The sequence below is a fragment of the Heteronotia binoei genome, chromosome 15, assembly GCF_032191835.1.
Source record: "Heteronotia binoei isolate CCM8104 ecotype False Entrance Well chromosome 15, APGP_CSIRO_Hbin_v1, whole genome shotgun sequence".
Taxonomy (NCBI): domain Eukaryota; kingdom Metazoa; phylum Chordata; class Lepidosauria; order Squamata; family Gekkonidae; genus Heteronotia; species Heteronotia binoei.
Genome location: NC_083237.1, coordinates 54,067,184 through 54,091,283, shown reverse-complemented (window position 1 = coordinate 54,091,283; position 24,100 = coordinate 54,067,184). Strand labels below are relative to the sequence as shown.

The following is a 24,100-nucleotide window of genomic DNA, read 5'->3' as shown; positions in this document are numbered from 1 at the left end:
AGTCCCCGGCATCTCCATCTGAAAAGGGTCCAGGCAAGTAGGCGTGAAAAATCTCAACTTTTGAGACCCTGGAGAGCCGCTGCCAGTCTGAGTAGACAATACTGACTTTGATGGACCGAGGGTCTGATTCGGTATAAGGCAGCTTCATATGTTCATAAGTTTCTGGGGATTTGGAAGCGAATCCTGAGGAGGGTGCAGTTTGAAGAGGGGAGTGACCTCAGTGGGATATAATGCCGTAGAGTCCACCCTTCGCATCTGCCATTTTCTCAGCAGCATAATCTCTGTAGCCTGGAAATCAGTTGTAATCCCGGGAGATCTCTAGGCCTCACCTGGAGGGCGCCAATCCTATTTCCACAGCAAGGCTAACTGGCAGCCTTCCCAAAATCTAGACCTGGGGCATGCATTCTCCATCCCATCGTTGCAATCAGTTGCAAAGCTGGATTTGGCGCTGAAGCTTGGAAGTCCGGCAGGTTTACGGTCGCCATGGTACTCCCTGGCACTAACACAATCGTGCACTGCACCCACTGAACACCCAGTGACTCACCCAGCAAGCTCCATAGCTGAGCAGGAATTTGGACACACACGTTATCACAGCTGAGTCCAAGACTCCAGCCACTGTACCCTCCCATGTTCTTGCTGGTCACAAGGAGAGGCCAAGGGGCAGCGATCCAGAGGCGCCTAAATCAGACTAAGACAACAGCTTTATCTGTCTGGCTTGCAAAACAGGTTGTCAATAAGCTGCCTTGTTGCTTCATATCGAGAGCAGGAGTTCTTGCATGCTAACATGTTTCTCTTCTGAAGCTTCCATCGGTTTCCAGATTATTAGAAGAGGACGCTGGAAATGACTGCCGTCTAGCTGTGCCACTGGAAAATGTCACCCTTGTTGTCAGAACCTGTTCACTGACTGTGCGAGAAGACAACCAGAATCTTCCTCCTCCTCTGTGTATATACATCACACATAAACAAAAACGTGTCTCAAGACACGCTCGTTCTTGTGAACGCATCACTGTGGGCACAGAGCAGCAGAGCCAGCAGTGTGTGCTGAGTGATCGGAGCGACGCGCGCCCGCAGTTGTTCCGTGCCTTTAAAAGGAAACCTGAACAGCTTGTGCAGGCCCAGCTAAAGACAGAGGTCTCTGAGCTATCCCAGCTGTGCGTCCTCTGTGCAGCTGTTTCCAGCCAGCCGCTCTCGAACATTTGCGGTTATGCGCAAAACAGCAACAGCCTGTCCAGCTGCTTTACACAGAGCGTTTTTATTTCTTCTTCCTCCCGGGTGGATTCCCTGAACATATTTGTGAGGAATCCCTCCCTGCCTTTCAACTTTGCAAAAGCAGAGGCTGAACTTTTTTTTTTGCATTCCTCCAAAAGCGTGGAGTGAGCGAGCCCTGCCCGAGCTTGCATGCTAGCGCTGTTGGCCTCCTCTCCAACTATTTTAATCATTTCAGAAAAAAAAGGGGTGGGGCAGCCAGGCATTTGGCAAGAGGCTCCTTTCCTCCAGCCGAGGTGGAGTCAGCCAATGGCTCGGGAGCCTGGAAAATTTTGCAGGACAGTTTCCCCGGACAGCTTGGCAAAGGCTGTGCCATTTCAATTGAAGCACACATCCACGCGCTGCGCTCTCAGCTTCTGGCTCGCCTCCCAGCTCTGAGAGAGAGATCTCAGATTCTGTCTCGCCTTCCCTCTTTCGCTTGACCCTCTGGTGACAAAACTTCCCCAGGCTCTGCTCATCGGGACGCCGGAGCAATCATGGCAGAAACCGCCCTTCAGATCGTCGAGCAGCCTGCGGCCCCCTCCGAGGCCTCCGAGGAGCCCGCCGGCGAGGAGCCCATCAAGTCTGACCAGATCAATGGCGTGATGGTGCTTACCCTCCTGGACAAGATCATTGGGGCCGTCGACCAGATCCAGCTGACCCAGAGTCAGCTTGAGGAGAGGCAGCAGGAGATGGACGGGGTGGTGGCCAGCATCCAAGGGGAGCTGGCCAAGCTCGCCAAGGCCCACACCACCACCAGCAACACCGTCAACAAGATGCTGGAGAAGGTCCGCAAGGTCAGCGTGAACGTGAAGACCGTCCGGCAGAACCTGGAGAAGCAAGGCGGGCAGATCAAGAAGCTGGAATCGAACGAGGCGGAGCTGCTGAAGCGCAGGAACTTCAAAGTCATGATCTACCAGGTAAGAAGACCTCTTTTGAGCTCTTCTTCTTCTTGTGAGGTTGTTCGTTTGCAGTCGCTGCTGAAGGCCCTGAAGCCCGATGGCACCTCTGACCCTCCCTCCCCCCTCCAAACAGGACTTCCCAAGACTCCCATATTTCAGCACACCATATATAGGTCTTTCTGGGTTTCTCTCATCACTGGAATCTTGGAGAGAGAGAGAAGGCATTGAAAGTTAAGGCATATTGCTTCCAGTTTTGCTAAGAGAGGGATGCCGGCCTTTCGGTGGGATTTGGGCACCCCCTGGAATTATAGCTGATCTCCAGACTGCAGAGATCAGTTCCCCTGGAGAAAATGACAGCCTTGGAGGGTGGACTCTATGGCTTTGTACCTCACTGAGGTCCTTGTCTTTCCCAGGCTCCATCCCCAAATCTCCAGGAGTTTCCCAACCTGGATTTGGCAACCCTACCCCCCTTCCTCTGCTGGTGGCCGGGGGTGGGGCTGGCAACCCTAATTGCAAAGCTGGCTTTAGGCGGCCCCTCCCCACCAATGCACACCTTGTTCATAATTGTAACAGGGCACGTACAGCCCATTGTTACGTATGGAGACAGAGAGTCAAGTGGTGTCCTTCAAGTTACAATGAATGAAGATACAGCTTCTCTAGTGTCTGCCCTTTCACAAGCAAGCAGAATTTCAGTTCTCCTCGTGAAGGATGTGTGACAACATTGTGCCGTGTGTGTGCATTTGCTGCTTTGCTTGAAAAATTAAATCCGATGCGGCGTGGGTTGCGGATTCTTTCATTCGTGACCCTCGGTGTCCTGGAGCTTTTCACAGTTTCCGTGTGAGAGGCTGCTTTGTTCTGCTTGGCGTCCGTGTTCCCAGCATGCTCCCCCAGGCCTGTCTTTGGATCTCATAATACCAAACGAACAAAAATAGGCAGCCCCGAGCTGGGTTCCCACTGCTGCGGGGGTCCAAGCTTTGAGGCCTGCAGTGGAAGGGGAAGTGGGGCTTCGCAAGGAAAAAGGGGAACCTGCGTCAACCCGTGTCAGCAGGACAAATGTCAAAAAGGCCTGCATGATTCTGCCCCCCCAAAAAAACAGCAGAAGAAACGTTACTGCATTTCTTACTACCGCAACGTGAAAGGGGATCTAGTTATGTCTGGCAGAGGAATCTGACAAGTAGCTGACCGATATAGCCCTCTGATTCACAGCTTGGGCATTCCCAATTATATCATGCCTCAAAGGCGGGAATACTCCAATATAGAAGGATTATGAACTACCAGGTTTATAAATACACTTAACGGAAGCGGTATGGATCATGGTGGGGACGATTCAGCCCCTCCACACGTACTGGTTGGGGAAAAAAAACAGCTGTTAAAGGCATAGCAAAGGAAAGAGAAGAAAATAAGGGCTGGCTCCAATGTTCCCTCTAAGCTGCAGAGTTTTGTGAGCAAAAATTCTACTTTGTGAGCTACTGGCATTGTGAGCTGCTGCATGAATTAGTGTGCTCTGGGGTCATCCTTCCTGAGCTAAGACAAAAATGTGCGAGCTGGAGGCTAAAAATCTGTGAGCTAGCTCACGCTAACTCAGCTTAGAGGGAACATTGGCTGGGTGAGTGCTACTGACTTGTCCACTGATGCAAGAGGGGCAGCTCTTGCCCTGTTCACTTCCTCACTGCAACCCCATCCTGCAAGGCTTTTTCTGTGATCCCCAGCACAGCTTTTTCAAGGGTCAAAAAGGGGATCCTCCTCCTTCTTGCACCAATGAAAAAGCTGGAAGGATCCACCCGAAAGAAAGGAAAATCTGGAGTTCTGTATCAGCATAGCTTAGGACATTTCATTAATATTAATAATAAGGTATTTCTTCACTGGAGTCTAAAGCAATTCCAAGACAGTGTCACAATCCGCCCGGGTCTTGTGGGAGCAGGATTGGCAAGCTTGCAAACGCTTGCCACATAGGAGAGCCCTGAGGTGCCACGCGGCTTGAATTGCAGGATAGTAAATCTTAGAATCATTAAAGCACCCTGCAGGTCCAGTTTCCCATGCTATGCATTTATAAGTGAACAGTGATGGTGGTTCTGTTAGATGCTGGTCTAGTGTAATATTGTGGTTAAGATAACTCACTAAGCAAGCAAGTCAAATCACATCCAAGCCTTGACTTGGTTAACTAAGCGTGCACCCAGCATGCATCTTTTGGAGATGGCGATTTAGGACGTGGGTTTGGATTTAATCTAAAATGCTATATATGTGGTGCCCATCAACACCTTTTCTAGCACCTGCCAAGTGTTTTTAGGAGTCGGGTGGGGCTAGGTAGGGCTGTTGCCCAGCAAGGCTTCTGATTGTCTATCGGAGATGTGATTGGCTGTGTAGATTTTTTTAAAATGTCACTTTGGCAGCTGCTGCCTCCACAGCACAAGGATCTACAGCGCGTTACTTTAAGTTAAGCCGTGGCCATCATTTTGTGGCTGACTCCACCTCCTGTGGCAGCCATTTTGTGGCTGAACCCACCATACCGGGTCAGAATTCCAAATGCGCCTGCAGGCTCAGAAAGGTTGCTGTAATATAAGTACTGAAGCTGCAATTCTGTGCATGCTCATCTGGGAGTAAACCCTGTAGAATTCAGTGGGACTTGTTTCCAAGTAAGTATGCACAAAATCAGTCTGCAAGCCATAGCAGCAGCAGCAGCTTGCTATGAGCATTTGCTGGATACTGATCAGATAAAATCTCTCTGACCATGCAAATGTTGCATCCCTCTGCTTTAATTCTGGTTTGGTCATTTGGCCAAAAAGGCAATACAATAAATACAAAGACCCTCACCACTCGCAGGTGCACGATTCACAGTTTCAGTTATTCGTATGATGTGGTTTCCAGCCCGGTGTTGCTCCCATCGCGCCATGAATGTAACCATTACATTTGTTGAGTTTTGTAGGAGAAATTCATGGTAATCGGGAGCATGGATTTCTAGGGAACGGAGAGGGTCTGGTTTAATCACATCCATAAGGTTATTCTTCAGTGATTCAGTAATCAGGCAGAACAATGTTTCCAATTGTCATTATTATCATCTTTCTGTTTGTGAGCCAGTTTGGTGTGGTGGTTAAGCGTGCGGACTCTTATCTGGGAGAACCGGGTTTGATTCCCCACTCCTCCACTTGCACCTGCTGGCATGGCCTTGGGTCAGTCATAGCCCTGGCAGAGGTTGTCCTCGAAAGGGCAGCTGCTGTGAGAGCCCTCTCCAGCCCCACCCACCTCACAGGGTGTCTGTTGTGGGGGGAGGAAGGTAAAGGAGATTGTGAGCCACTCTGAGACTCTTCGGAGTGGAGGGCGGGATATAAATCCAATATCTTCATCTACCTCACAGGGTGTCTGTTGTGGGGGAGGAAGGGAAAGGAGATGGTGAGCCGCTCTGAGACTCTTCGGAGTGGAGGGCGGGATATAAATCCAATATCTTCATCTACCTCACAGGGTGTCTGTTGTGGGGGAGGAAGGTAAAGGAGATTGTGAGCCGCTCTGAGACTCTTCGGAGTGGAGGGCGGGATATAAATCCAATATCTTCATCTACCTCACAGGGTGTCTGTTGTGGGGGAGGAAGGTCAAGGAGATTGTGAGCCGCTCTGAGACTCTTCGGAGTGGAGGGCGGGATATAAATCCAATATCTTCATCTACCTCACAGGGTGTCTGTTGTGGGGGAGGAAGGTAAAGGAGATGGTGAGCCGCTCTGAGATCCGGAGTGGAGGGCAGGATATAAATCCAATATCATCATCATCTTCTAATCTCATTACTGCTAGTTTAGGAGCAGGGCCTTTTTTGGGGGGGGAGTAGGGTTGCCAGCCTCGAGGTGGGGGCTGAAGAGCTGGGATTACAGCTGATCTCTAGAGTACATAATTTGCTTATTACTTGTTTATTTGAAAACTTTTATTTCACTTCTCTTGGAGAAAATGGCTGCTTTGGAAGGCAGGCTGCATGACATGATAGCCTACCGGGATTCCTCCCAGGGCCTGACCCTCAAATCTCCTGGTATTTCCAAACCTTAGAAGAGAGAGGCAAGTCTTGACCAAGGAAGAGCACCATGCAGATGGGGAAGGGGAAGCTTAACAGCACTTTTCCCATTTTTTTGCCAGGGAGCGGAATTTTCGCCTCACGGTATGAGATGACATGAGATGTCAGTCTTGAGTGATGAGGGCCAAAGCCTCCCAATGAGCTGTCTGGTCAAGCTGGGGCTTAAACAAGGATTCTTGCTTCCCAACGCCATGTTTTAGCAATTGCTCCATTCCGACTGACCCGGAGAGGAGCCACCCCATAGCTCTCTGTTGTGTAGAGCCCAAGTATCTCAGGAGCCGGACCGTTTGTTTTAAACCTTGGAAAGTGAGCTTCAAATCCCAGCTCTGCCTTCAGACCCAGCGTGTGGCCCTTGACAGACTACCCAGTCTTATTTTCTTTGGTAAAGCGGGACTGATCGCAGCCAGCTCTTCAGCCTGTGATAATGAAGGCAATATAACAGTGTCGTTACAGAACGACTGCGGGAAGGGGATGCAAATGAGCTATGAATTTGCAAGTCCTTTTGTATTTATTTATGTAGTATCTGACCATCCCACTTAGAATTGCCGTCTCTGGATTAGCACATACCTGGAGATTTTGGAGGTGGAGCTGGGTGAGGGTGGGGCTTGGGGAGGAGATGGACATCAGAAAGGTGCCTTGCTCTCCAAAGCAGCAGTTTCCTCCAGGGGAACTGTTCTCTGTCACCTGGAGATCAGTTGTAATACCTGGAGATCTCCAGGCCTGTAGTTCCACCCTCGACGCTTTTTAGTCCATCTTCCAACATGGAACTCCCCATTTTATCCTCCCAACAACAGCAGCCCATTTCACACATTACAGTGAACACACACACAGCCTGCATGGCACATGCGTACCTCCACTTGCAAGAAAATGTCAATTCTCATTCACTTTACAAATGAAACTGGGGATCAGTGCCCTGGGTATATGTGAGGTTTAAATTTGCCCATACAAGAGGTGGATTTAAATGGAGAATGAATCAATGCATGTATAAAGAACCACCAAGCGCGCACTGTACACAGACCGCATACTTGGGAATGCTGTACACAGATAGTGCAACTCGGGAGCAGATCTCCTGTGAGCTAGGGGAGGCTGAAGAGAGAGCAGCCCAAGGTTACCCAGCAAGCCTCATGGCAAAGTAGGGATTTCAGTATGGGTTTCCTCAGCTGAGCCCTTTAACCACTACACACTCACCCACAGGGCTGGTGTCACCATACTGGAAGTGGGGGCGGGGGGAGAACTGCTGAGGCCCAAGCCATCTACCAGGAGTCACAGCCATTGGTTCCTTTGCCCATATTCCTCTCCTGCCACCCACCCACCAAGGTGCCCCAAGCTCTTCTCCAGTGCCACCAGGGAATGGTAGGGTTGCCAAATCCAGGTTGTGACAAACTGGCAGTCTTTAAGCAGCAGTTGGACAAATGCTCTGTCTGGAATGCTCTAGGCTGATCCTGCATGAAAAGCAGGGTGTTGGACTAGATGGCCTCCATGGCCCCTTGCAACTCGAATAAGAAGATATTATATAGCCCACCCTATACTCTGAATCTCAGAGTGGTCACAATCTCCTTTACCTCCCCCCCCACACACACACACACAACAGACACTCTGTGAGGTGGGTGGGGCTGAGAGAGCTCTCACAGCAGCTGCCCTTTCAAGGACAGCTCCTACGAGAGCTATGGCTGACCCAAGGCCGTTCCAGCAGCTGCAAGTGGAGGAGTGGGGAATCAAACCCGGTTCTCCCAGATAAGAGTCCGCACACTTAACCACTACAGGGGAAGAAGGTCTATGAGAGCTATGGCTGACCCGAGGCCATTCCAGCAGCTGCGAGTGGAGGAGTGGGGAATCAAACCCGGTTCTCCCAGATAAGAGTCCGCACACTTAACCACTACACCAATCTCTGTGATTCTGAACTGGGGATCACCGGGAATTACAGCTCAGCTCCAGACTACAGAGATTAGTTCCATGGAGAAAGTGGCTGCCGAGAGAGGGGGGTTGATGGCATTGTACTCCCTGAGGGTCCCTGCCCTCCCCAGGCTCCACCCCCAAATCTCCAGGAGCTTCCCAACCTGGATCTAGCCACTTTTCCCACCCCCCAGTGGGTTGCCAGGTGCCCCCTGGCCATCTCTGGGAGCTGCGGGTAGGGTGGCCAGATTCAAGTTGGGAAGCTCCCAGAGATTTGAGGATGGAGTCTGGGGTGGGCAGGGACCTCAGGGGGGCAAAATGCCACCGAATCCACCCTCCAAAGCATCCATTTTCTCCAGGTGAACCGGCAGCTGTAGCTAGGACGTGAGCTGTAATTCTGGGGAATTGCCAGCTATATTCCCTACTATAGCTGTGAAGAACAAAGGCTTCCCACTGAGCTTAGCCGGGCAGGCTGCAGGCAAAAGAGATTCCCTCCCCAGCAGGCAGCTCCGTAGCACAATGACTGCAGGGGCCCTGGGGAAAGCTGGGGATGTGCCTGTTCCAGAACTTTGCCCCCTTGCAAAAATGTTTCTCTGTATACAATGGAGGAGGAAAAATAGATTCGCTTTCAAAAGGGAATTTTTTCCTACTGAGGTCAGCCTGCTCTCGTAGCTCTGGATGCTTCTCGCCCTGCCTGGCACGGTTTGTTTTATTTCAGAATTCCTCTCTTCTGCACACCACAAAGCGGGACCGAGGATTGGGCTGCTCTGATAAATACTAAAAAAAAAAAAAAGCTCGTTATAATTTGCAGGAAGGTTCATGCCGTCCTGCAGTTTCCCAGCTGCGCATTCAATCTCGGATTTGAGATTTGGGGGATTTCTGCCTGGGGATGGTGGGCGTGGTTATTTTAGGTTCTCAAGGCCATGCAAGCTTATCGCTGGGCTGTGGAAGAATTATTATTATCACCCACATCAACGGTGGCAGATTACTTCAGAAGCTATTATCACAGCTCTCTGTAGGGGTGTGACCCCGTGAACGTAACAGGATGTAGATTAATGTTTTGCAGCCACAGGGGATCAGCATGCACCAGTGAGGAGGGTGTCCTTGCACATGGCAGCACTGTTGAAGGAAGGGTTGTCAGCTTCCAGGTGGTGGAGATCTCCTGGGATTACAACTCATCCCCAGGTGGTAGAGATCAGTTCTCCTGGAGGGAGTGGCTGCTTTGGAAGGTGGACTCTATGGCATTCTGCCCCATTGAAGTCCCTCCCCTCCCCAAACCCCACCCTCCTTAGGCTCCACCCCCAAATCTCCAGGTATTTCTCAATCCCAAGCAGGCAACCCTGATTGGAGGACCAAAGCTGTCTTTTCTGGGGAAGCAGGAAAGCCCAGGTCTGCTGTTATATTACTGCAGTAAAATCCAGCTTGTTGATATTGTACCAATGACACAGGACGCCTGTCCCTTTACAACTCACTCTGAAAATGGCTGTGTGCTCATGTGGGTAGAAGGAAACCTGCAGCATGGTGAACACTTATCTACTCAGCATTAAATAATTTTGAGATTGCTCCCACCCCTTTAAATGATGGAATGCCAGCTTTATCCCCATTTGAACTTTTGCACAAACCACATTTGAAATAGCTCACCTTGAAGTGCCAACAGATGGTGATTTGCAGACCTACATTTGGCCTCTTTGCATTTTCAAGTGTGTGCATGAAACATCCTAGTTGCACGCTTATGGTATATGTAACGACTGTAAACTGGCCCTTCGTGACCACGAAAACAGAACCTCCAGGGTTCGGCTTTTATCCTGGAATGAGAGAGTGGTCATTTCTCCTTTAAATGTTCTGAACTTATGCTCTGGAAACACCACTTGTATTTTGAAGAGCAGCCTTGAATCGTTTAAAATCCACCCCCAAAGCCTTTTCAGGGCCAGCCATCCTTAAGGACCAACAAGGCACATTTTGTTCTTCGTGCATTCTCAAATGATAGCGTTCCTCGTTTCTCCTTTCATGTGCGTTCAAGGAATTGTGCTTGCCTTGCTAATGCAACGTGGAGAATCTTTTCACATTTTTAAAAGATCCTGACGGGATCTTAGAACTGGTGGGGAGAGAGCCCGGTGGTGCCCTTGAGTCTCTGCCTACAATCTGAAAAGAAATAAGCGTGGTGGTTCGTAGCAAAATCCCAAAACACAAGGCATGTAATATCTTTCATCAAGACCAAGCCAAAGATATTTTGGTGAAGTTTAATAACAAGTCTTACATAGATTTAGGGTCTGCATAAAGCAGGAGTCAAGTTTCACCTTTAAGACCAACCAAGTTTTATTTAGAATGTAAGCTTTTGTGTGCTCTCTAAGCACGTTTTATCAGACGAGGGGATCAGGTATTGTGATTTAGGGTCCTTACTCCAGACGCAGTTACCAGGTGTACTTAGAAATCCTTACACATTTGACTTTTGGAGCAGTGTCAGACATTTTCTCTAAACTAAAGCGCAGTGGATGACAAGGGGGTGGAGTATTTGTTTTATTTATTTTGCAGGGGATTGTAAGGAGATGGAAGAGCAAACAATAAGGAATGCAGCTGTTACCCTTGGCTGTCAGAAGTAAGGTCGCCGACTCCAGGTTTGGAAATACCTGGAGATTGGAGGGTGGAGCCCGGAAGAGTGGGGTTTAGGGAGGGGAGGGACCTTGGCAGGGTATAATGCCGTAGAGTCCCCCTTCCAAATCAGCCATTTTCTCCGGAAGTGGAATTTAAAAAAAAAACCCATATAAATTAATGATTATTTTATGTAGTCTGCAGATCAGTTGTAATTCCAGGAGATCTCCAGCCCCAGCCTGGTGGTTGGTAACCCTATGAACCCACAGCCCCTCTGGCTCAGTAACGTCTTGTTGAGGGGTTGCCAGCACATTTCTGAGCTTCCCATTAGAACCACAAAGGCTAGAAATCGACAATCCCACTGAAGTTTTCAAGATTCTGTGCTGCGTAATGATGTAGCTGTAATGATGCTTAGCCTTCAGTCCAGGATCTATAGTCCCGTTCACTCTGTAAGCAAAAACAGAGAATTCATGATTAGGCCCAGGCTGCACAATCACACAGTGGCACCCCTCTGTGCATAACCCAGTTTAAACTGCATCCTGTTGAAGTTTGACTAGGGTTGCCAACTTTGGGTTGGGAAATACCTGGAGATTTGGGGAATGCAGCCTGAGGAGGGAAGGGTTTGGGGAGGAGAGGCACATTAAAGGGATATGATGCCATAATAGAGTCCGCCTTCCAAAGCAACCATTTTCTCTGGAGGAATTGATATCGGTCATCTGGACACCAACTGTGTTAGTGAGAGATCTCCAGGTGCCATCTGGAGGCTGACAATCCTGACACAATGCAGCCGTTCTGGTCCCTGAGAAGAACATCTGCAGCTTCTAAGTGTTGCCAGGTGATTCTGTAAAACAAGTTTCCCCCTTAAAGAAAAAATCCATCTCAAAGCTGCAGAAGACCCTATAAGGATATGGTGAGACCTTCCCCCGGGAGTCAGCTATAGGATTGTTCTCTCCCATCTATTTTTGGTATCACTGATGACCTCGAAGCTGCAGTTCCCAAGTGAAGCTCGTGGAATTCGGCTCCGTGGTTCCCACCAGCTCCAGTTAATTGACAGCATCTCACGCTAATCGCTGGTCTCTTGCAAAGTACAGTCGAAGTGACTTTCCTCCGCCTCTCTTCTGCACAATCCAGATGCTTGGTAATTCTCATCCCTTGCAGACGGCGGAATCTGATGATTTATGATTTAACGTGTCGCTGCGCTTGTTTTATTTTAAAGCAGCTGCGGCTAGAAGTTTGGCCCTGCTGGAATGCCGTTTATATTGTCAAGATGTACCGAACAGCGTAGCCGTCAGTTAGCCAGAGCAAGAGAGATTAAGGAACATGGACATTTCCCGTTCGTATGCAAGCTAAGATAAAACCGCGTAAAAGGAGAAAAGAACAAGCCTTTTGTCTTTCAGTCGCCAGCTGCTTGGGGCAGGAAATTGTCTTCTCTGCTTATTTGTTTCATAAATCGCCATGGATATTGAAGGTGCAATAAATATGGTGCTTTGTAGTGGAAAGTGCCATCAAGTCACAGCTGACTTATGGTGACCCGGTAGAGTTTTTGTTCAGAGGTGACTTGCCATTGCCTGCCTCTGCACAGCAACCCTGGACTCCATGGGGGTCTCCCATCCCAGTATTAACCATGACTGACACCAGTTAGCTTTGTAAGAGCTGCTGAGATCAAGCAAGGCTGAGTCATCTAGATCAGGGCATGAAGGTAATTAAAAAGGTAAAGGCAGTCCCCTGTGCAAGCAGTGAGTCGTTACTGACCCATGGGGTGAATTCACATCATGACTTTTTCTTGGTAGACTTTTTACGGGGTGGTTTGCCGTTGCCTTCCCCAGTCATCTACACCTTACCCCCAGCGAGCTGGGTACTCATTTTATCGACCTCGGAAGGATGGAAGGCTGAGTCAGCCTTGTAATTGCAGGATCAAATAAGTGACTGCAGCACAACTTTACAATGGAAGGACATATACCCCATTCCCACTATGAATAAAGTTAGTGCTGCCTTGTGGTTTTGTCACAGAAAGGACTTGTTGGACTAAAGAATCCGTGAATTAGAACTAGAAAAAAGGATCAATCCCAAGAAAAGTGTTTTTGGGAAGAAATCTCAGGAAACAGTCTTATGTATAAGACCAAAAACATGCACTTGCCCCGCCCTGCAGTGGAATTATTAGGCGGGATCTCGCCAGCTTTTCTGTTGATGAATGAGAAGAGCTCCCTCTGAAGCGATGTGTCCAAAAGGCTACCTAGGATGTGGGTCCCATGTGGACAAAAGCCGTGTGTGTTGGGGGCAGAAGTCAAGTGGAAAAGTTGGCAGTCGTTGACCCTTTTGTTCTCATTTGCACACTTGCTGTCTTAGGGGAACTGACTGTCTACCTGTGGTCTTTTTCCAGAGCCTTGGAGCTGATCAGCCATCCTCCTGAAAGCCAGGAGAAAGACCAGAGATCTTTGTTGATCGTATGTCATTTCAGGGGAAGGAAAAGCGAGTTTAAACATTTAGAAAAAGGAAAGCCTCAGGATGTTTAGACTGCACTCTTTCAGGGATGATGTTGGTGCGGGCCTCTTCCTCCACCTTCTGCAGGTTTGGTCGTGCGCTGGGAGCAGCGTCTGGAAGGAGGATAATTTAAAAAATAATAATAATTTAAGCAGCTCCCCATTGACCTGATAGAGTCAAAGGCAAGACAGAAATTCAGATAAATGCATTTTCAGAGGAAAAGCCAAGTAGGGATTGCTAGTTGTGCCTGGAGATCTCCTGCTTTCACAACCGATCTTCAGACTACAGAGATCAGTTCCCCCAGAGAAAATGGCTGCTTTGGAGAGTGGACTCTGGCATTGTATCCTGCTGACAGCCCTCCCCTCCCCAAACTCCACCATCTCCAGGCTCCAAACCCTAATCTCCAGGTGTTTCCCAGTCCCGAGCGGGCATCCCTGGCTGCAAGTAGTGCGGCTAATCAGCAAAATACGAAGCTGAATTAAAATTCTGTCCCTGGTTGAGTAATGGGATTAGAAATGAGCAAAGGCTTCTTGGAGCTATGGAAGGAGCTGATTTTGACGATGACGTCAAGTTCCCCATGCACTAGCAAATAGTTTACCTTCCAAGGAAAAACTATCATTATCTTTCTAGCATTAACAATCGCTGTTTGGAAAAATGCAGGCACCCATTTACCACCACCATCACCACCCCACCAGCAGAGGAAAAGCACCTCAGGGATTGCTTTGTTCACCAGGAAAACATTAGGGAAGGAGAGTGTTACAGCTACCTTCTCTCCCCTCACTGTTCTCAGCCAGATCTGCATGAACAAAAGTCATTTTCAAGTATGTAGCTGAACTCAAAACTCATCTGATCCATTACAAGTTGTAACAGCTCTAGAAACACAGCCTCCTTGTCTTCTGAGCTCCTTCCCATGCCCGAAGATCTGATAGGAGCGCTTGCTTGTATTGCACAACCAAGAGTATCTGAACAGATGCAAACAGGCACAAGCGTGGATAGTTTCAGGTGGGTAGCCATGTTGGTCTGGAGTAGCAGAACAACGTTTGAGTCCAATGGGACCTTTAAGACCCAACAGGTTTTATTCCAGCAATGAGCTTCTGTGTGCAAGCATGAATAAGTGCTTATGCGCGAAAGCTCAGGGCTTTTTTTGAGCTGGAACGCAAGCTGGTTTGGCACCAGAGGGTGTGGCCTAATATGCGAATGAGTCCCTGATGGGCCTTTTCTACAAAAAAGCCGTGTGAAACAACGGTGACATCAGGGGGTGTGGCCTAATATTCGAATGAGTTCCTGCTGGGCTTTTTCTACAAAATAAGCCCTGCAAAAGCTTACACCTTTAATAAAACTTTGTTGGTCTTAAAGGTGTTGCTGGACTCAAACTGTGTTTAAGCATGTGTGGTTACATTAAAGAAGTGGCTCACCAGTTATGGGAAAGAAAGATTGCAAGAATTCTCAAGAAAATGTGAAAGCCCAGGAAGAAAGGCTCTGGACTGTAAAAACAGGGTGGGGTTGTAAAGCGGCAGGAGGCCGTAATGCTTGAATGGTGGGCTGCAGTCAGCTTGGGGAGCCAGAGGTTGAGAGCCCTGAAACACCAATGTGCTTAGAAGAAGAAGAAGATATTGGATTTATATCCCGCCCTCCACTCCGAAGAGTCTCAGAGGGGCTCACAATCTCCTTTACCTTCCTCCCCCACAACAGACACCCTGTGAGGTAGATGAAGATATTGGATTTATATCCCGCCCTCCACTCCGAAGAGTCTCAGAGGGGCTCCCAATCTCCTTTTCCTTCCTCCCCCACAACAGACACCCTGTGAGGTGGGTGGGGCTGGAGAGGGCTCTCCCAGGAGCTGCCCTTTCAAGGACAACCTCTGCCAGAGCTATGGCTGACCCAAGGCCATTCCAGCAGGTGCAAGTGGAGGAGTGGGGAATCAAACCCGGTTCTCCCAGATGAGAGTCCGCACACTTAACCACTACACCAAACTGGCTCTCCAGTTAGTCGCCTTTGGCAAGTCAGGTTTGTTTCAAGGCCACCAGGCAGGGGTGTTTTCCAAATGCATGATCTTTCTCATCCTTATCGGCCACAAATGATTAACAAAACTGTGCATGAGCCAGTCAGGGTGTGTGTGTGTGTGTGTGTGTAAAAACCATTTTTGCAGATAGGGTTGCCAACCTCCAGGGGGTCGCTGGAGATCTGGGATTACAACTGATCTCCAGACAACAGAGATCAGTTCACCTGGAGAAAACGGATGCTTTGGAAGGTGGACTCTATGGTGTTATACCCCATTGAAATCCCTCCATTCCGCAACCCTGCCCTCCTCAGGCTCCACTCCTCCAAAATCTGCAGGTATTTCCCAACTTGGAGCTGGCAACCCTATTTGCAGAGGACTCTTCAGCAAGACCATGGCTGTCCCCTCTGCTCACAAGTCCTTGCTGCTGCTGTAATTAACCGAGCCCGCGCTTGGCGCCCCTGTGCTTCCGCAGAAGCCTCTGGGTCCCCCCGTTGCCACGCACTGATCATTCCTTTTCCTCACCATAGCCCGAGAGGACCCGCGGTGCGCCCTGCGAACCTTCACCAGAGAGCGTGCCCGCTGACTTTTCACCAGAGAGTGCGCCCTTTGACCTTTCGGAAGACAGTGACCCCTATGACCCTTCTGAAGAGACTTGGCTTTCTGGCCCTTCGCCAGAGAGCGTGCCGTGGCCTCAGCCAGCGCGGGAGGAAAAGGGAGGCAGCCGCCTTGGGCCATCCGTGGATGATACTAAGCCTCTTCTGAAACGCTGAAAGCACAAGACCAAACCCCACACCACTGCCTGCTGGCCCCTGCCCTCCTCATTTGACACCAAGGGTTCAGCCCGCATGTGTGTAGAGCGATTCAAGCTCATGTTCTTTGCTTGGGGAGGTCTTTTGCTAGGATTGTCAGCTCCTGCGTGGTTGGGAGCTACCTGGAGATCTGGGGGTGGAGCCTAAGAAGGGTGGGGTTTGGGGGAGGGGCCTCACTGGAGCATAATGCCACAGAGTCCACCTTCCAAAGCAGCTCTTTTCTCCAGGAAGAACTGATCTGTGTAGTCTAGAGATCAGTTGTAATCTCAGGGGATCTCCAGCTGCCCCCTGGAGGTTAGCAACCCTACCATTTGCATTAGTGGTTGTGTGTCTGGAACATTTGTTTGTGCCACTTGTGGGAGGAACGGATGGAAGGGCAAGACCTGAATGAGAAATCTGGGGGTCCGTGCACTGTGCAGCACCCCCCCCCCCACTCACACACACACACCAATGCAATTTGACAGTCTCACTCAAGCTGTAGCTTTTCCCCATGTTTCAGTTTCCCTTACCCTTATACGGTAGCTTTCCCTTTCCCTTATATGGTAGCTCACAACTTTAATGCCAGTAGCTTACGAAATAGAATTTTTACTCGCAAGACTCCATAGGTTAGAGGGAATGCCAGCAGGGACTCACGGCCAAGGTCCAGAAGTTTCTAACAATGCTTACCTAGTATGTCCACCAGTGACTTGGCCACAGATGGAGGCTAAATATGAGGATGGTTTCAGAGGGTAGCCATGTTGGTTTGCAGTAGAACAGCTAGATTTGAATCCAGAAGCACCGTGTCAAGTATCTGATGAAGGGAACAATGACTCTCAAAAGCTCCTACTGCAAAAATCTTGTTGGTCTCTCCTAGATTTAAATCTAACTGTGAAGAATAACCCCAAGGGCTCTGAAAGCCAGAGTGAGACATGTCATGCTCTCATGCGCCTGACCAGCACCCCTCTGTTGAGATCCTCTTATACTTCCTGGGCCTCTTAACTGTACCCCAAAGTAGTTTTGTCTTCTGGCTCCCCAAACATGTCCCGGCTCCCATGGAACTGCTCTCTCTCTCCCCTACTAGGGCTGCAATCAAACATACTGAATAATGCACTTTCAATCCACTGTCCAACTGGATGTTGACAATTTACACAGTACAATTCAGTTGGAACAGTCATTGAAACTGGATTGAAAGTGTATTAGTGTGTGATTGCAGCCCAGGCCTGGGACTTACCTGAACATCAGCCAATCCCTCATTTGCCTCTTGTAGCCCTTTTTCAGCTTTATGCTGGTTCTCTAATTGGTCTGCTCACAGAATTAGAGGGTTGAGAACAGCATTCTTAGCAGTTTGGCCTAAATTCTGGAAACTTCAGGTAGGCTGGGTGTGTTCCGCTGCAAGGGGCTGTGAGCATTGGTGCTTCTCTGCTTTCATGCGCTCACAGTCTGTTCTGCAGAGGCTCAGGCTCTGCCTGTCTGTTTCTTGCTAGCTGCTGAGCACTGCATGGCAAGCTGATGTGATGATGCTGTGCTTTGTTTGAATCTGCTTCGTTTGCCAATGCAAGCAGGCCCGTCCTAGCTGGGGGCATTTCTTGGCCCAGCTTTGTCCACAGTGTGGTGCATGCCAAGCGTGCGAGAGGTCAAGGAACCTGGACATAAATTTGCCAAAGATTTTTTTTTTCCTGGTGGAAGGAATAAAGATATGACAATCCTTCAAGAATGGGGATTCCTGTTTCTAAATGTGCCCCCGTTTTGTTCACTCATTCTTCTTGCCAACCCTCTGTGTTCATATCACTAGATCTCTCCAAGGGAATCCTAGAAGGCAGGTGAAATAATTATTTTGAACATTGGTCTGCTGTCTCTCTAGACAAGGGACAATGTGTGTGGAGGAACACAAACATTTGCAACATATGGGAGGAGGGGTTGTCATCAAGCTGCAGCTGATTCATGGCAACCTTAAAGGGTTTTCAAGGCAAGTGACATTCACAGGGGGGTTGCCGTTGCCTGCCTCTGCGTAGCAACCCTGGTGTTCCCATGGAAATACTGACCAGGGTCAATGCTGCTTAGCTTCCAATATGTGACACCTTCAGGCTAGCCTGGACTATGCAGGTCAGGGTTACATGTGATTAGTGGTTGTTTTCTGCCGTCAAGTCACAGCTGATTTATGGTGACCCCATAGGGCTCTCAAAGCAAGAGACATGCAGAGATGGTTCACCATTGCTCGCCTCCACACAGCAACCCTGTTATTCCTTGGAAATCTCCCATCCGGATACTAACCAGGGCTGACCCTGCTTAGTTTCTGATATCCAAAGAGATCTGGTCAGTTTGGTGTAGTGGTTAAGTGCGTGGACTCTTATCTGAGAACTGGGTTTGATTCCCCACTCCTCCACTTGCAGCTGCTGGAATGGCCTTGGGTCAGCCATAGTTTTCGTAGGAATTGTCCTTGAAAGGGCAGCTGCTGGGGGGGCGTGGTGACTGAGCTTCAGGCCGGTTGCATCCCTCTTACACTCCTGCTATTCCTGCAGAAGATTAACAACTGCTCCCAGAAAACACAGCCAATTCTGGAAAGAACATCAAAGTCAAGCATGGGAAAGACTAGAGCAAAAAAGGGTACTAAAAACCTTCCCTATAGACCTCCCAGAAAGGGTAAAAGTGACTTAGAATCTGAAGCTTCTGAGAGACTTCTCTGTTAGAGGAAATGGCAGCCGAAGGGAGTAATCCTCCCCAAAATGAACAGACTTATTGCATGCCCTTACAGAGATAAAGAACGACATTAATAGTGATTTAAGGTCTCTTAGTGGGGAGGTTGGACAATTAAAAAAGGAACTTGGATTTCTCAAACAGTCAGTCGAACCAATTAATAAGAAATTGGATAAACTCACTGCAGCACTGAAAACAATGGATAAAAAAGCTGAAGCTGCATATCAGATGGCAAAAAAGACAGCAGAGGATTTGAAAAACTTTAAAGACTTTGAGTCTTGGGCCAAAAATAAGATTAAACTCCAGGAGTTAAAATTAAGAGAAAGATATTGTGGAATATCTGTAAATTTTGGAGAGACAGAAAACCTTACTACAGCTTTAAATAGATGGCTGAGTCAGATTCTTCTCACGGAAGGAGAAGCAGAACTTTCCCAAGAGATTGTCACCTCTGCCTTCCAATTAAATAGTTCCAAAAAGGCTCCTGATAACGTTTCCCCGGACATTGTTGTTGCATTTAAACAACTACAGATGAAGAACAAACTTTTTAAAATCGCCAGGGAAAAACAAGAACTGTGCCTTGAAGACACGACAGTTTTTTTATTTCCTGATATCCCAGCTGAAGTAATTAATGCAAGGAGAAGATTGTTGAGAGGAACAACAAAGGAATTCTATATAGAGGGTTACCACTAGGCCATCTAGTGGTCAATATGGGAAATCAAACTTTTACTGCCTATAATGAGGCATCTGGCAAGGAACTAATAGACAGTGTAATTAAACTAAAGTCTGGATGAGTTTGAATTGGAAAAGTATGTTTTGAATCGGGAAATTATGTTTTCTTGAGGAGTATTAATAGGAGAATATGTATATAGTCAGAAGATAGGATAAAGATATGCTAAATGGGAATGGAAAATGGGGAATGAATTGTTAAAGCTAATGGAGTAGCAAGGAGGTGGCGGGTGTGCCCTCCCAGACCTCCAACTGTAGAGATTTTTCTACAGCACCCAGTTTTGGAGGTAACCCTGTCCAGCTTTCTTTTGCAGGCATGAGAGAAGATAGCTAAAGTTTTAAAAATTAAGTATGAAAAGATGAAAGTCCATGAAGAAGTAAAGAAGTTTTGGAAAAAAAACGGAAAGAATATACCGTATTTTTTGCACCATAAGACTCACTTCCCCCCCCCCCCCAAAAAAAAAGTGGAGGGAAAAGTGTGTGCGTCTTAAGGAGCGAATACTGCAGAAAATTCACACAAATGCCTCTAAATTCACTCAAACATCTCTAAAAACTAGGTGCGTCTTATGCAATTATGATTAGAATAAGAATTAGGAAAAGTGGTACGAGGATCGGGTGAAATCGGGTAAAGAAAGGAAATAAGATAAAGAGGAAGGAGTTTATTTATTTGTTGTTAGTATTCAGTTTGATTTGTAGACGGTAATAAGCAAAAATTAAATGTATTTATTTGAGATGTATAAATAAGTTGATATATGCACACTTAATAAAATATTAATACTGAGAAGGCAGCTGCTGTAAGGGCTCTCTTAGCCCCACCTACGTCACAATGTGTCTGTTGTGTGTGGTGGGAGGAAGTAAAGGAGATTGTGACTGCTCTGAGATTCAGAGTATAAAGCAGGATATAAATCCAATATCATTATCATCTTCTACTCTGGGCAGCATGAGATTAGGTCCTAATTAAAAACAAAAAAATTGCAGATTGCGCAAATTAAATGTTTGAACAGGATTCTCCTTTCTTCCTGATCTCAGATAGGTGAGTTCTCCAGTAAGGAGAAATGCATTTTGCACATACAGATACAGTTGGCTGCTTTCAGACCTCTAAAATTAAATCCTGGAGCGATACAATGTGTAAATCTTCTGCTGCCCAAATGTTCTCTTCTACGCAAATATTTATAATATCTGTGTTCTTTTTGGCACAGCACAGGACAGCCACAGACTTGGTGTCTGCTCTTGGACAAATCCTTATGTATAAAGGGACTAGCAGTAAATCCTGGATGGATTATATTTAAGGATTTTTCTGCCAGGAGATTTACTGGGTTGGATCCAACCAGCTTTCTGTGCCGGTGGAAAAGGGATGGTGGGGCTCCCCCCCCCCCCTTAGCCCCAAAAGCTGAGACCTGCATGGACAAAAGATACATGGAACATCAGCTGCAGTAAAGTGGTGGATTGAGTGAAAAGGCTGGTTGGATCTCTATTTGGATGTGTTATTTTCCAACAATCTCAGCTGAAGTGGAACTGATTAAGGACGGAATGGATGTGGAAGAGAAATCAGTGGGCGGGGCAAAGGTTAGAAGTAGGATGGAATGTTGGAACACCACCAATTTTGTGGGGCACTGACCATCGCTATATGTAACTAACTTTAAAGAATATCCCTCAGTTTCTCTTCATTTCCATATTGTTCTTCATTCCCTCCCCCCCTCCCAAATTCCCCACTTTTGTTTTCCTTTTTGTCAGTCCTCCTTTTTTCTCTAGCTTAGTCCACATCAACCTTCCAGGATCTCCATCTAGTTCACAGCCTGTGATTTCTAAAAAGAAAAAAAAAGCACCCCAAAACCTTTAATTTAAAACCACATATATTGAACTGGTCGCTCTTTCCTTCCTGGTCTCAGATAGGTAGCTTTCGCTGACAGCCAGTGTGGAGTAGCCATTCGAATATAGCGACTCTGATAGACCCCGATTCAAATCCCTGCTTGCCGAGAAACTTTACCGAGTGACTTTTGTGTGTCAGTCGTTTTCTCTCGGCTCAGCCCGCCCCACAAGATTGTGGTGAGGATACAAAATGGGGAAGAGGGAACCACACACGCTGCTCTGAGTGCCTTGGGAAAAGAGTGGGATAAAGACACGCTAACTGGAACATTGTGATTTCCAAATATAAACAAACATTTTAAATATATCTTTAAAATAAAACATTGTGATTGTAAGCCCTTGGCAGGTAAGGACCTGCCTGTTTATTCATACGCTGTAAGGTGCCCTGCACACAGATCGCAATGTTGCTGTATTACTATTAATGCAGCAGGTAGCAACATCAGTGTTTTACCATTACTGCTACCTGGATCCAGCTTTCTTCTGGGCTTATGCAGGGCTGTAGCATTTAGGCTTGCTGCAAGGAATATGCTTCCATTTTGCTACAGAATATATGTATAAATTTTTCCTGTTCCAAAGCTTTAAGCAAAATATAGCATAAAGTGCAAAAAAGACTTCAAACCAGGCATGCCTAATTAGCCAGCCAGTGCTCTTGAGGTTTCCCAGCCTTTAACTGAAAGCCTAAATTGTATTATGTTTAGTTACATTTAGATGCAGGCTAATGAGGCCTGTTTTATTCCCAGTGACTTGGAGTTCTTTGCGTTAGAACGAACGTTCACTGCAGCAAGATGCTGGCTGGAGACCAGGGAGAGGCCTTGTCCTCCCGACAGAATAGAGCTTGCGTGGTTGGAAGAATTGTAGGGCATGCAGAAATTCAACAGGCAGAGCTTTCCCAGGATCTAGGGACAGAAGAAAAGATGGTCCTGTTGATCTTGGCCCCTCCTGCTTGCAGATAATCAGTTAAAGGCACATTGGGGAAGGAGTTGCAGCTAGGGCGGCCAGCTCTGACTTGGAAAAATACCTGGAGATTTGTGGAGTGGAGCCTGGGGAAGGCCTGGTTTGGGGACGACGGAGATGTCAGTGTCCACTTGCCAAAGCAGCCATTTTCTTCAGGGGAACTGATCTCTGTACTCTGGAGATCAGCTGTAATTCCAGGGGACCCCCAGGTCCCACCAGGAGGCTGGCATCCCTAGACCCATGGCTTAGAGGTAGAGCATCTGCTTTGCATCCAGAAGGTCCTAGGTTTAAGCCCCCACATCTCCAGTTAAAAGAATCAGGTAATAGCTGATGTGAAAGACTTCCAGTTGTAGGGTTCCCTGATCCCCCCCAGCCACTGGTGGGAGGTGGGAGTAGGGTTGCCAGATTGAGGTTGGGAAACCAGAGGTTTGGGACTGGAGCCTAGGGGAAACAGTGGGGTACAGTGCCCCAGAGTCCACCCTCCAAGGCAACCATTTTCCCAGAATTGACTGATCTTTCCAGTCTGGAGATTGGCTAAAATTCCCGGAACCCTCAGGTCTCACCTGGAGGCTGTCATCCCTATCACTTGCAACCTTGGAGAGCCACTGCCAGCCTGAGTAGACAGCACTTCCCTCAGGGCACCAATGATCTGTTTCAGTATAAGGCAGTTCCACGTGTTCCTATGTCAAGGTCTAGAAATAGGGCAGCTGTCCTGAGGTAAAAAGAGGAGGGCCTGCAATCCGTACGGAAAAACATGAGCAACGCCGTAGAACAAAATAGTGTTTCAAGTGGCACCTTTAAGACCAACAAAGTTTTATTCAGATTGTAAGCTTTCGTATGCAGGCGTACTTCTTCAGACCCTCGGCTGAAGAAGTACACATGCGTACAAAAGCTTGCATTCTGAATAAAACTTTGTTGGTCTTAAAGGTGCACCTTGACCCCTACCTTGTTCTACTGCTTCAGACCAACACGGCTGCCCACTTGGATGTATGAGCAGTGCCATTTAACCTATGCTGTTTCTGGGCAGCTCACCACCTCTGGCTTTCCTAAAGTTACATGCGCTGCCATGAAACAAATCCATCCTCTGCCTCCTCCCAGATGCGCCCTCCACAGATTCTGAATGCAAGCCACTCCGCCACACCTTCGGAGAGAGAGGAATGTAGATGTGTCCGCCGGAGTTGTGTGTTCTTGGCAAGGTTCAGAGCGTGCCTCCTCCTGCTCCACTGGCCTTGAATTCCTTCCTTAATCTCTCCCTCCTCAAAGACCCACCCAGGGAGCTAGGAGAGGGGAGAGAAGAACCTGAATGGAATGCTCTGCTGCAACAAAGAGCAGGATTCACACTCTGTTCCAGGGCGGTGGGGGGCGGGGGGAAGAATGGGGCAAGGCAGAGCAAGGGTCCCAAGAAAGCTGCCTTTTAAAAGAAGCCGCTCCCAGCTTTGGATATTTCATTGATTCAATTTATAAAATAGTAGGTACAATGCAGAGAGGAGACGCGGTTGCGGTGATCATAGCTCTCTTTATTAGTTACAGCAGGATAACGTGTAAGCTAGAGACCGCTGAACTGGGCCAACAAACCCAACTATATACAGATCCAGGTTCCTGTCCTAGAACACCATTGGGTCATTTGAAGCGGCAGGGGGCCTGTAACTGGGCCAGGGCAGCAGGGATTTGGATCCTACCGCCCGTTGTTCCCTAGTCCCCAAGCTCAGTCCACAGGTTCCAATGAGCCAGGCAGGAACACAGGTAAAACGTATTGCAAGAGTCCGCATACACAAGACAATTTATTGGAAGTATGTAAATATACTGGCAATTCAGTCTGTGTATATATGTGCAGTTCTGGTGTTCTGCAGTAATAGAGACTGAAGATGCAAGATATTGAAGATGGCCCTTGTAGCACAATGCAGTAGCTT

The 24,100-nt window shown here is 48.0% G+C and overlaps 1 protein-coding gene across 1 annotated transcript in view; it reads left to right on the top strand.

Moving 5' to 3' along the window:
* Nucleotides 1–1,357: 1,357 nt before the first annotated feature.
* CAVIN1 (caveolae associated protein 1) overlaps nt 1,358–24,100 on the top strand; it is a 49,017-nt gene continuing 26,274 nt past the window's right edge. Inside the window, exon 1 of the mRNA XM_060255761.1 lies at nt 1,358–2,165. Within this exon, the coding sequence (XP_060111744.1) occupies nt 1,743–2,165 (423 nt within the window). The 5' untranslated portion in view covers nt 1,358–1,742. The remainder of the gene's footprint in view (nt 2,166–24,100) is intronic.